At 56.3% G+C, this 13,156-nt stretch overlaps 1 protein-coding gene across 1 annotated transcript in view; it reads left to right on the forward strand.

Moving 5' to 3' along the window:
• Positions 1-1,211: 1,211 nt before the first annotated feature.
• Positions 1,212-13,156, forward strand: part of CACNA1I (calcium voltage-gated channel subunit alpha1 I) — a gene marked incomplete at both ends in the record, with an annotated part of 105,688 nt that continues 93,743 nt past the window's right edge. Inside the window, one exon of the mRNA XM_079715035.1 lies at positions 1,212-1,435. Coding sequence (XP_079571161.1) covers positions 1,212-1,435 — 224 coding nt within the window. The remainder of the gene's footprint in view (positions 1,436-13,156) is intronic.

Here is a 13,156-nt window from a genome sequence, read left to right on the forward strand (position 1 = left end):
TGCCAGGGATCTCTTACTCTTAGTGCCCAGCCCGGCACTGCCAGGGTGCCAGGGCCCAGGAGACCCCAGTGGGTGAGGATTCAGGTATTGGTAACCTCTTGCGTGAGGTGTGGAGAGGCGGGCCCTGCCGTTGGCTGGCTGAGGAGGGGGCTAAGCAAGGCCACAGTCAGTCATCGCTGAATCTGGTGGGCTGGTGCTGGGCTTCCGGCCCCTAGACATGCCCTAGTTCAGTGTGTAGCCTTGGCATGCCCCTCCCTTCTCAGTTTCTCCATCTGCTAAATGGGCCTAATAAGGCTTCTGGGGTTGGAATGAACACTAGACGAGGCCAGGATGTCAGAGTACCTCTGTGTTGAAGTCACAACCAGCTACGTGATTTGCAGGGCCCAGCGCAAAATGAGAATGTGGGAGCCTTGGTCAAAAAGTATTAAGGATTTCAAGTTGGTGACAGCCGGGCTTTAAACCAAGCACAGGGCCCTTCTGAGTGCTGCTGTGGGTGGATGCCCAGGTGACACACCCAGGAATCCAGCCCTGGTGGAGCTCTGTCTCTGCTGTTACCTGGCTGTGTGTCCATCCTGTCCCTTCTCTGAGCCTCAGCTTCTCCATCCGTAAAGCAGAGAGGTTGGTGTGTGAGGGTTCTGGGTTCTCAGCTTTGTGGGGCAGTGGGTGGGGGTGCCTCTGGGCTCAGCTGTAAGTCTCGTCTCAGCTGTCACTTCCTCAGGGAAGTCTGCCCTGATTCCATCCTGGCTTGCCCAGGTACGCTGGTATCTGGTCCCACGGCACCCCAACCTCTGCTTTGTAACACGCATCGTCCTGGCAGTAACGTCTGTCTTTACGATCACTTTCACCTTTTTCCTGCAAATTTTCTTTACTTCGATGATGCAATAAATACACAACTCTAGTATCATTGAAAAAAACCAACCAACCAACGAACAACTCACAACAATAATATCACAAGTATACTCTAAGAATGTTTTGTTCTCCCCACTTTTCATCTCCCCAAACTGAGGCTCAGCAAGCTTGACCAGACCTGCCCCAGAACCACCAGCTCCTTCCTAATCCTCACAGCCAGAGTGAGGCCAAGGGGCCTGAGGCTGGGCTGTCTGAGCCGTGTCCCCTTGTCGGGGGAGGCGGGTCGCGGAATGGGTGCCAAGCTTGTGCCCCGTCAAGTGCCATCTCTTTTTCTTCCGCAGGGCTCCCTGCTCAGTGCCGACATGGCGGAGAGCTCCCCACTGCCCTCCTCCACTGCTGCAGCCCCGGCAGCTGAGCCAGGAGTCACGGAGCAGCCCGGGCCCCAGAGCCCCCCTCCCTCCCCTCCAGGCCTGGAGGAGCCCCTGGACGGAGTCGATCCAGACGTCCCTCACCCAGACCTGGCGCCTGTTGCCTTCTTCTGCCTGCGACAGACCACCAGCCCCCGGAACTGGTGCATCAAGATGGTGTGTAACCCATATCCTTTGTATGGCCTGGGTTTGTCTGGGTCCTGCCCGGGACCCGGCTGTTCCCTCTGGTCAGGAGGCCTGAGGCTGCAGGGCTCTGGTGGTGGTGAGCCAACTCACGTGCTGGGTCAGGGGACACCTTGCTCAGGCCGTGGAGCTCGGATGGATGAGGACCTGGTGTCCTGCTGATGTGAATGTTCTGGAAGTTGCTGATGACTGTGGGGGTTAGTGCAGTGTCTCGCTGGCTCAGGAAGCCTTCAGGTGTGAACCTCAGGTCTGCACCGGGACTGAGAAGGCAGAGTTAAGTCAAACCCTGGCTTGTGGCCCAGCTCCCCGTGGCTGAGCCATTTGGTGGGTGGTGGCTACAGGGGTGATGAGAGCCTGATGGGGAGCCCAGGGGCCTGGACCGGAGGCAGTTGACCCCAGCACGCAGGGTGAGACTCCACCCACCTTGCCTCCTACACTTCTTCCTGCATCCACCTGCTGCCTCTCGTCTGCTCGGGTCACCCCTGCTCAAGACCCTTTACTGTTTCCCATCGCCCTGCAGGAAGAGAGCAAAGCACTAACCAGCCCCCTAAGCCCCCCTGCCTCGCTTACCTCACTCTGCTTCCCAAGCTCTTCCGGGCCTCAGGGCCTTCTCACATGCTCTTCCTCTTGAAATGCTTTCCTTTCCTCTTCACCTGGCCAGGTCCTTTGTTGCATCCTTCAAATCACAGTTAAGTGCCACCTCCTCAGGGCAGCCCTCTGTGATTCCCCCTTAGCCCCTCTGTTTTATTAGCCCCTCTGTTTTATTAGCCCCTCAGTTTTAGCCCGTATGTGATTCTGAATCTAACACTTGCCTCCTCCAGGGTGCTATCAGGTGACCAGGACACAGACCGAGCCTGTCTTGTTCATTGCGGGACCCCAGCACCCAGTACAGTGCCTGGCGCGCCACGGGTGCTCCTGTAGTGTTCGCTGGGGGCGTGTTGGCAGTGTCCTCGCTGGGTCTCCACTAGTGAATGGAGTGGAGGCTTAATCATGGGGCACTCAGGCTGGGCTTTCGGGTCTTGGGGTGCGGGGGGAGGGGGATGTCATTGATCAGGTGCTGAGGGTTCCAGGATTCTTCCTTGGCCCGAAACCTCCCTCCTGCCCCTCGTCCTTGGGAGGGAGCTCAGGGAGGGGGCAGTGCTTAACGCCTTACTCCTCAGTGCGGGCACGGTTGGCATTTTGGGTGTGACAGTGTTTTGTGGTCTGAGCTGTCTTGCACAGGACACTTGGTGTTCCTGGTCCCTAAATATTGGTAGGTAGTGGCCCTCAATCACTGTGACAACCAGAAATGACCCTTTGCATTTCCAGATGTTGCAGGATTCTGCTCCCCATCAAGAGCCCAAAGGAACATGGGAGGACATGTAGGCATCAGGGTCAGGCCAGTGGGAATGGCTATCAGGACCAGCAGGCCCGGGAGGGGGCAGGGCAGTGTGGGAGGTCTGCCCCAGACAGACTGTCCTGAGCGCCAGTGTCCCTGGAGCTGAGGGGCCCTGGCTCAGAGCCAGCTGCCCTTTGAAGCTTGGTGCTCCCTGACTCAGCTCCTCATCCAGCCCAGAGGTAGGCCCTGAGTCACCACCTGACTCACTGGAGAGCCAGGAGGCTGCTGGGGCCCTCAACGAGCTGGTGAGCTGGGGTGGGAAAGGTCCGCTCACCCAAATGTCAGCACCACTCCCTGCCTGCCTGGCCTGGGCCTTGAGCATGCACTGTCAGCAGGGTTTCAGCAGGAAGGACACTGGGTCTGAAATGTCAAGGGGTCCATGGCGCTGTTTGTTTATTTTTTTTCCCGTGGTGCTGACTCATGGGTGGGTGGCGTGTGGAAAGCATTGGGAACCAGGGTGAGACAGACCCATGGGCTGGTTCTGCCTGTTGTTTACTGTGTGACCATAAGCCAGTTTCTTAGCCTCACAGATCCCCAGTTTCTCCACCGGTCAAACGGCGGTGGTATTAACCCATTTCACAGGATCGCACTGAAGACCAAAGCAGTACATAATGCGAAAATGGATCTTTGTAAACTCGAAAAACTGCCACCCGTGTGGTCATCGCTCTTATTACCTGTGCCCAAGAGCTGAACAGAGCCCTCACATACAGCTGAGTAAACATTGCTCGTGGTAGATTCAATAAGACATTGGGCATCAAGTCTTTAGATAGAACATAACGCCTTCAGAGGACATTGTTTCCAGGGAAAATCAGATTCTATCTCTGTGAGTTAGGTACATTTGTGCCAGTGACGCTGCTAGTACCCATGCCCTCATCCGTGCAGACATTGCTAATCGATAACAGCATCCTCCAGCAGGGCACCCGTGGCAGCATGACTAATCAGTTGGAAACCTATTTTCCACCCTAGATTAGACTTTGAGAGCCTTTCTTAGGCGTGTAACTGGCTGGGAGAAGGGCCAGTGGTGGGCTGTACTCACTCTAGTTTCCCTTCCCTGAGCTTTAGTTTTCTCATCTCTGTAATGGGACGATTAAAGATGATTAGAGATGATTCCTGCAAAGCACCCAGCCGTGTGTCCAGCACAGAGGAGGGCTCAGGAGCGATAATAACAAGAGCTGGCACTTACTGTGCTGAATGCTTTGCCTGAAGTATCACCTTTTAACCCTTATGACCACCTCAAGAGGTAGGTGCTGTCAGAGACTCAGAGAGGCTGAGTAACTTTTTTTTTTTTTAATCAATTTATTTATTTTGGGCTGTGTAGGGTCTTCGTTTCTGTGCGAGGGCTTTCTCTAGTTGTGGCAAGCGGGGGCCACTCTTCATCGCGGTGCGTGGGCCTCTCACTATTGCGGCCTCTCTTGCTGCAGAGCACAGGCTCCAGACACACAGGCTCAGTAGTTGTGGTGCACGGGCCTAGTTGCTCCGCGGCATGTGGGGTCTTCCCAGACCAGGGCTCGAACCCGTGTCCCCTGCATTAGCAGGCAGATTCTCAACCACTGCGCCACCAGGGAAGCCCGAGGCTGAGTAACTTTTATCCAGGTTGTGCAGCCAGGATGTGTTAAAGCTGGCGTGAAATCCTCAATTTCTCTGAATCCCCAGGCTCAGCTTTTATCCAGGACACGGCTGCCCCCTGCGGAGCCTGAAGACGGGGTTCTCCCCACTCCACCAGAGCAGGGACGTTTGCTTTGCAGTCCCAGGTGGCCGGGCAAGGGTCTTCCTGGGTTCCAGTGTCTACCCTTGGGAGCCACCTCACTGTGCCCTGCCAGGGGCTGCCCCCTGGAGGAGTTTGCAGCCCCCTGCCTTCCGGCATGCTCCTGGCTGCTGTCTCCCCCGCGCCAGCCAGTGCTGAGTCAGCGCTTCTGCCGAGGCGCAAACCAGCCATGCACGGTGGAAGCCGGTCCGCTGTGAAGGCTGCCTCTCTGCTGGGCAGAGGGAGGGCGCCAGCCTGGGCCGGGAGCAGGGAGCCGCCAGCTGCCAGTGACCTTGGATAAGTCACTTCCCCTCTCTTGCCCTCAGTCTCCCTGTCTGCAGGTTGGGGATACTTGGGCAGTGAAGTCAGGAAAGGCTGCCTGGGGTGCCCATTTCCCTGCCGCCTTTGTCAGGAAACATCTCAGTGGTGTCTGTGGGGACGGGGCTCCGTGTTCCTTGTGGGTGGGCTCAATCGCTCTGTGCTTTCATGGCTGTGGTCCTGGTTCTCCTCTGCCACTCTGTCCCACTTCTGTTTGCTTCTGGTCCCCTGCCGGGGGACCCTCTGCCGCTAGGGTGGGGTCTGTGGGTGCTCTTGCTTTGAAGTCCACCTGGCTGAGACCCCTGCCTTGCAGACCCTCTAACCTGGGTCATCACTGGGCAGGAAGAGGGCAGGGCCCAGGGTCTCATCATAGCCCTGCGGTGCCAAGCCTTGTGCTGTTCATTGTGAGGGTTCAGTGTGTTGGTTCTGGGGGTGAAAGGGATCTTGTTCATCCATCCTTCACTCACCCATTCATGAGCTCGGTCAACAAGCCTTTACTGAGTGTGTGCCGTGTACCAGGCACGTGCAGAGGACAGCTATGGCCATTTTGGGCAGGAGAGGGTCACGTCAGCCAGGAGACCATCATTGGAGGGGACCTGTGGGATGGTGACAAGGGATGATGGTGGCCCATGGTGCTGGTGGGGCCTGGAGAGGGGGGTCCGAGTGGAGGTGTGGCTGCTTTGGGGTTGGTGTTGGAAGGAGAGGACTTAGAGGTGACCGCCGGGACTGTGGCTTGGTTGAGTGTGAATGATGACCTGCTCCTGGCTTCTTGGCCGAGAGGCCTTTGTCTTTGCTGAGCCTCTGTTTGTTCATCTGTGAAATGGGAGCCTCTGCGACACACCCCCCCACCACCACCATTTGGGAATGTCAGGGGGTCCAGTGAGAATTCCAGGGCAAGCATTGACCGGGCAAACTGTTAAGTGCAGAGTGACAGCTCTGTGCACACTGGAGCTGATGATGGAGCTTTCAGGGTTAGGGTGGCTTGGGTGCCCTGGCTCAGGACAAGGGTCCTGAAGGCTGGCGGGGAGCTGGGTCCCGCGTCTTTGACGATGGTCTGACAAGGTTGTGGGCTGGGCTGCCAGGGAGAGCGGTGTTGGCGGGGGTGGGAATGTGCTGGCTCCTGCAGGGTCGAGGTGGGGAGAGGGCATGATGGCTGGGGAGTGAGAGGGGGGAAACCTGCAAAGCCCTAACCACGGGGAGAGAGACGGGGCCGTCCCAGCAGGAAGTCCCCTCTCCCATCGCCCTGCTCCCCTGCTCTGGTCACGTAGTCCATCCCCCTGCCTCTGGCGGGCTCTGACCTCTCAGTCCTGCTGCACCAGACAGGGCCTTGGGCCTCCTGGTAAGGACATTTAGGGCCTCTGAGGGCTCTTGACTATCAGGAAGTCCTCCTTAACCTAACCCCCACCCCTCCTGTCCTGAGCCCTTGCCCGGGAAATCTGGGCTTGCGTTCCTCACCTCTTCCTGCCTAAGCAGGTGGCTCCCGGGATCTCACCCCTCCTGTCCCACTGACAGCTGGCGTCACCCTCCCTCTTTTTCCCTGCACAGTGGAAAGAGCACCCAACCAGGAGCCTAAAGCTCGGTAACCTCGGATGAGTGCCTCTCCCCTGGATCCCCTCTCTCCTCCCCACTCGCCTGCAACATCAGGGGGTCCTGGGGCTCCCAGCATGGAAGCGGTTTGTCACTTGTCAGGTACTGTTTCCTCCCTCCCTGCCTGCCTTCTTCCATTTGTTTGCTTATTCATTCCTCACTCAAAAGCCTTCAGCGGCTCTCTGTCACCCCCAGAATAGTTTCACTTAGCCTGGATTCAGGGCCTTCCATGATCCACCTGGTTGGCCTCCAGCTGCCTTTCTGCTATTTCCCTTCACACACTCTGCTCTGAAGCCTAAACAAGCTGCTGGTGTTTCCTGACACCCCTGACTTTGCTTCTGCTGGGTCTGCCCCCACAGTGCCCTCTCCCCCATCTCCATGGTGCCAAATCCTGCCAGCCCCACCAGCCCCAGCTTCCTGGCCGCCACCTACAGGAAGTTTTCCTGGATCTCAGCTTTTTCCTCTCTAGGCTCCCTTAGCCTTTTATCAGTCCTTCCCTATCTTAGTTTCCTCCTGCCTCAGGGAATTGTTGGTTGCTGGCCTTGTCTCCTCCTCCAGGTGTGAGGCCCCAGAGGGCTGGACCTGTGGTTCTCACTTTACTCTGTGCCTCCAACGCCCAGGCCTGGCACAGGTGGGCTTGCTCATCACTTTCCGGTTTACAAAGTACTTTCCCACTCGCCATGACCTCTCAGATACTCTCAGCTCCTCCCATGCAGTGGCAGGGCTGGGAGTGTGCTGACTCCCCATTCTACAGCTGGGGAGACTGAGGCCAAGGAAGGGAGCGTGAACTGCCCGAGGTCACATGTTGAGTAGTCAGCAAATCCAGGGCAGACCGGAGCCCAGGACTCTCAGGCCAGGGCCTGCTCGCAGCCAGGGAAGGGGTTCTTTCGGAGAAGGTGTCCCCTCCTCCTTCAGCCCTGGCCCAAGCGGAATGCCCAGACAGACGGCAAGTGTTGTTGGAAGAAGCAACACATGTCTGGGAAATTGTCCGTTTCCCTCCATCTGGTGTAGAGAAGGTTGTTTTTCTCAGAACTAAAAGTCAGCATCAAGTTATGCCCTGGGGATGTTCATGGTAGTCAGAGTGGATGCTGCACGCTCATTGGTCAGCAGGGTAGACTGGATGGCCAGTTAGAGGAGCCTGGCTGGGCCAGGGAGAGCCTGACTCACAGGGCAATCTCAGGTACTGTCACCTGGAGATTTATATATAAAGAGAGCTACAGGGGCTTCCCTGGTGGCGCAGTGGTTAAGAATATGCCTGCCAGTGCAGGGGACACGGGTTCGAGCCCTGGTCCGGGAAGATCCCACATGCCACAGAGCAACTAAGCCTGTGCACCACAACTACTGAGCCTGTGCTCTAGAGCCCGCGAGCCACAACTACCGAGCCCGTGTGCCACAACTACTGAAGCCCGTGAGAGACCGTGCTCTGCAACAAGAGAAGCCACTGCAATGAGAGCCTCATGCACCGCAATGAAGAGTAGCCTCCGCTCGCCGCAACTAGAGAAAGCCTGTGAGCAGCAACGAAGACCCAACGCAGCCAAAAAAAAAAAAAAAAAAAGAAAAGAAAGAGAGCTACAGGTGCAGAAGCTGCCCTTGACCCAGCCTGGGAGCATTGGTGAAGCCTACCTGGAGGGGGGACATTTGGCCTGGGTCTTGCTGCATGAGTAGGAGTTTTCCAGGAGAACAGTTGAGGGATGGTATTTTAGGCAGAGGGAATAGTGTAGAGAACAGTGAGGAGTTTAGTGTGGCTGTAACAGTGTGAGGCAGGGGCTGGGTAGCACGGTAAGAAGTGTCAGGTTAGAGCTTGCTCTCTGTCTTGTGGGCACTGGGGAGCCATTTAAGGGGATCCAGCAGGGATAGAACATGAGTAATTTCATTTATTAGAATGGTCCCTGCTGGAGCAGAATGGAGGATGCTTGAGGGAGAGAGACTAAGGTCTGCAGACCAAGCAGGAGGCACCTATAATGAAGATTGATTGATTGATTGACTGATTCAACAAGTGTTTATCGAAGCCAGCTTCAGTAGTGTTGGACACTGTTCCAGACTTGAGCGGAGGTGCCCCCAGGGCTGTTCAGCCATGTTGGGTGGGACCATGGTGCACCAGGCCTGGAACCCAGCAGTGACCCCTAGGAGTCCCCAGCCTGATGGGGGAGGCAGAGCCGCACCCGAATCATACTCCAGTGAAGAAAAATAGGGTAAAGACCGGGCAGAGGGACCCTGAGGGGCTGAGGGCACCAGGAGGCTGCAGTGGTCAGTTCGTCCTGACGGGGGATGCAGCAGGAGCTGTGAGTGGAGAAAGAGCAGGGCAGGAGAGACTTTGATGGGAAGTGGGCAGAGGGGCATGGCATCCCAGTTGAGGAAACAGTCTGGTCAAAGGTTCCAAGCCAAGCTGGGGTCACCAGGGCTGCTGATTATAGCCTGGGGTGTGGGTAGGGAGAAGACAGGAGTGGAGGCTGAGCGTGCAAGGACGCTTCTGGAAGGCTGTGCTGGAGCGGGTGCTGCGTCCCCTAAGGGCCTCCTGTGCGCTGGGTGCAGCTCAGCGCCATCCTCGAGATAGCCCGTTTGCTAGTCGAGGCCAGCTTGTGCGGGCCACCCAGGCTGGCGGTGGCGGAGGCGGGTTGGGGGGCAGCCTGTGCGCCGGCCCTGTGAAACCTGAGAGCCCAGACCAGGGGAAGTCTCCTTGTGACTGGTGCACAGCAGGAGGATTAGAAAGAGGGCTGGCTAATGAAGAGTCAGCCCCCTCCTGGGGCATTTAAAATGTGATTGGATTTTTACTCCTCCCTCCTGCCTGGGCTGCAGCTCCGTGTCAGAAGCCAACTTTGACCTGTCGCCTCCCTCAGACCGCGTCATGGTCCCGTGGGGAGACAGATGGCCCTGTTTGTTTCCCTTGGAGAGAAATCGATATGTCTTTTTAATCAGCCACAATGTCTTCCTGCTCATCTCCCTCCAGCTCTCCTATAGGGCTGCCTTCCACATTTCCACCCCTAGCTGCCCTGTGGAGCTGTGTTCTGCTCCCCCGTCTCCCTCATCTCTCCCCAAGTTCAAATCCTGACACTGGTGCTTACTGCTGTGTGATACTGAGCAAACACCTGGACCTCTCTGGGCGCCGGTTTCCATCTGGCTCATCTAGATGAGAAAGCAGGAGGAGAAGGCTTGGCTGATGGTGAAGTGCTGTATGAATGTGGAGGCGCTGGGCTGGGGAGAGAGGCCGAGCCCACGTGCAAGCCCCGTGATCTCAGGCCGGTCACTCCTCCTGTCTGCGTCTCAGTTTTCTCATCCCTAAAATTGTTGGTGAGGGAAGGTTGAGCTGTATCAACTGTGATTTTTCAGTCGGGAGTGATTTTGCCTTCGGGCCACATTTGGCAAAAGTCTGGAGATGCTTTTGGCTGTCACAGCTTGGGGAGGGGGTGCTACTGATTTCCAGTGGATAAAGGTCAAACATCCTACAACGCACAGGACAGCCTCCCACAGCAAAGAATTATCCAGCCCCAGATGTCAATAATGCTGAGGCTCAGAAGCTCTGGCCTAGGTGGTCCCTGAGATCTCCTGAAGCTCTGAGAAAGAACGGAGTTGAGGGTCTTGTGAGGAGGAGGGCTGAGACTGAGGGTGGGAATCGCTCAAAGAGGAGTCGAGGATGGTGCTGAGTCCCAACCGGAAGTGTTTCCTGTGGTCCCGTAGACTTGGGTTTGGGTCCTGGAGCTGCCATTTACTAGAGAGTCACATTCCCAATCACCTTCCCATATGCCCACCCATCCATCTGTCCCCCATTCACCCATGCACCCACCCACCCATCTCCCCACCCGCCTTTCTGTACTTCATCCATCCATCCATCCATCCACCCACCCACATCCATCCACCCATCCATGCATCCATCTTTTCATCTCTGCATCCATTTATCTGCCCACCCACCCACCTATCCACCCAACTCTTACATCCGTGCATTCATTCACCCATCTTCCCAACTATCTACCCATTCAATCATCCATTCATCCAACTACCCAATGGCCCCACCCCCACCTTCCTACCTACCCATCTGTCAATCCATTCACCCATTCATCCATTCACTTGTTTGGCAGATGCTGAATCCCCAGCTCAACCCTGTGTTGGGCACCATCACTCTCTCCTTGTACTATTTACTTACAAGACCTTTTGTACCTGACTTATTCTCCTCACCTTCTGCTAGATTGTGAGCTCCTTGAGGACAGGTGCCATGTTCCATTAATGCCTGTCTCTAATTTAGCTTTGACCCTCAGCCCTGCACATAGTAGGTGTGCAGCAAAGCTTTCAATGAGGTGCATCCTAGTAAACAAGGTTGGAGGTGGAGGTTATATGGACAGAGACGAGGCCGGCCCAGAACCCTTACACGAAGGGATGCCGAGCCAAGGAATTTGGAAATTCTCTGGAAGGCAGTGGAGCCACGGAAGGCTTTTGGTTTTGGAGGAGCCCTCAGGCTGCTGCGTGGAGGCTGTGGCAGAAGAGGCAAGGCTGGAGGAGGAGGCTGTTCACGGACTCAGGGGTGAGACAGTGCAGCCTGCCTGGGCAGTGGGGTGCCGAGGAGTGGGTGGAGAGGAGAGATTTAGGGGGTGAAGCGGACAGGTCTCTGAGATGGGCATGAGGATGAGGGGAAGGAGGGCTCTGAAGGGTTCTAGTCTGGATGACTTGCAGGATTGGTGGTGGTTGGGGTCCTTGTTCATGGGGGTGGGAAGTTCAGGGGAGAATTTGGTGGTCTGGGGAGAGGAGGACCTATCCCGTCTTGGATCTGATGAATTTGAGGTTCCCAGAGACATCCCAGAGCAGTGTCTGGGAGGCCATTTCAGCAGGGAGTGAACCTGTGGCTGGACCAGACAGGACCTGGTCAGCCCAGGGACGGTTGTCAAGGCTCTGGGAGAGGGTGTGGGGTCAGGGGATGGAGAAGGGAGATCGGGGACTGGGGAGCCTGAGAAGGGCCATCATTCAAGGTGTGGAGTCCACGAAGCAGGAAGGGCATCTGCTCAGGGGCTTGTGGTGTCCCCAGCGCCCAGGAGGAGAAAGTTTCTAGAACAAGGGTCTTAAACTAAGGTTTGTGAACTTGGATGGGGACAAGTTGCATGTTTGTTTTCACTGAATTCTGACTGAAATGGAGCATTTCTATCTATTATGAATGGAGGCAACCAAGCACGGTGGGGTTACTGGCAGTGTCTGCGACTGTCACCAGTAGCAGTCACCAATATTTAATATTTCCATGCCACATCATGGTCGTTGTAGAGCTCTCAGAATGTCATTGACATTCATCCCTGCTTCCCAGGCAGACAGCATCAGACCCGCCCCAGCTCTGGTTATTTGTTGTGTTGATAACGAAACACACCCCCATCACAAATTTGTTTTTCTAAAAAATATTTTGACAAGTATTTTAACAGAGCTGGCTTCCTTCCTTTCTAATACTAAGCATTCTTTTAAGAACAATTTTGCACTTAAAAACATTATTCTGAGAAAGGGCTCATAAGCTTCCTCAGGGAGAGAGTGGATCGGCCATGCCCAGTGCTGCTGTCTGGGGGGCGTGGAGGATGGTGTGCAGGCGAGTTAGCGCGTGTACGTGCGGGAGGGGCTACGGGGCTCCATGGGAGTGCACCTGTGAATGTGTGTACGTGGGTGGTCAGGGGCAGGCAGGGGATATGTGTGGTGGGGACAGGCCCCCAGGAGGCTGAGGGAGATTGTCATCACCCTCTCTCCAGCCCTCACCTTCTCCGTCTGTGTCTCCACGGAGTGTTTGCTCATGGTTTCTGGAGGGCAGGGACCATGTCTTCTTTATTTGGGGTTCCTGGAGCCACTGTGGACCAGACAGAGGGGACCCTCAGTGAAGAGGGGCTGAATATATGAATAACGAGTGATGGATGTTAAAAAGGAGAGGGGGGGAGTTCAGGGTGGGGAGGGAGGCTGCAGATCCCTCTGGTGTAGAAGTCCCTCCTTAGCCTCCTTGATGCCTCCAAGCGACGGGGACCTCACTCCCTCCTGAGGCTGCAGATACCCCTGAGCTGCTGCTCCAGGTGGGCCTCTGGGCACAGAGAGGGTCGGATATGCTCTGCCCTTGGAGAGCACAGCCTGGTTGGGGGCAGGAGGCTAGGACAGACCACACTGTCATCAGGGGGATGTCCAAGCTGCCGGGAGGGCCCAGGGGAGGCATCCACACCCACTGCCTAGGACTCCAGGAGGTTCCCCTGCAGTGCACCTTCTTTGTGGATGGGCTCCTGAGGCTGGGACAGCTCACAGACAGTGGGACCCTGGCCCCCCAGGGGCCTTCCCTGCCCTTGTCTTCAGCGATGGCTGAGGTGTGACGTCTGGAGAGTGTACTTGGCTGGAGCTTCTTTCCTGTGGACCATCCGCCCCGGGTTTTCTTCCAAGCTGACGGCCCCGGTTCCCTTACCATTGCCTCCCCCACTCCAGCTGTCTGCACTGGGCACGGAGGCCTGCTGGGCATCTGGGAATCAGAGACTTTGGCCAAATTCAATGAGTTGTCAAATTACAGGGACTCTAAGAAGTGGGCTTGGGGGCAGGGACAAGGAAGGGAGAGCTCACTCGTTCTAAGGGATCTCAGCCCACTGAGGCTCCATAGCTTATAACCAGAACCAATCAGCCTGGGCAGGGCTGTGTGTCATGTGGGGAGCTCCCTGTTGCTAGAGGCATGTAAGTGGAGAG

Source organism: Hyperoodon ampullatus, assembly GCF_949752795.1.
Source record: "Hyperoodon ampullatus genome assembly, chromosome: 11".
Taxonomy (NCBI): domain Eukaryota; kingdom Metazoa; phylum Chordata; class Mammalia; order Artiodactyla; family Ziphiidae; genus Hyperoodon; species Hyperoodon ampullatus.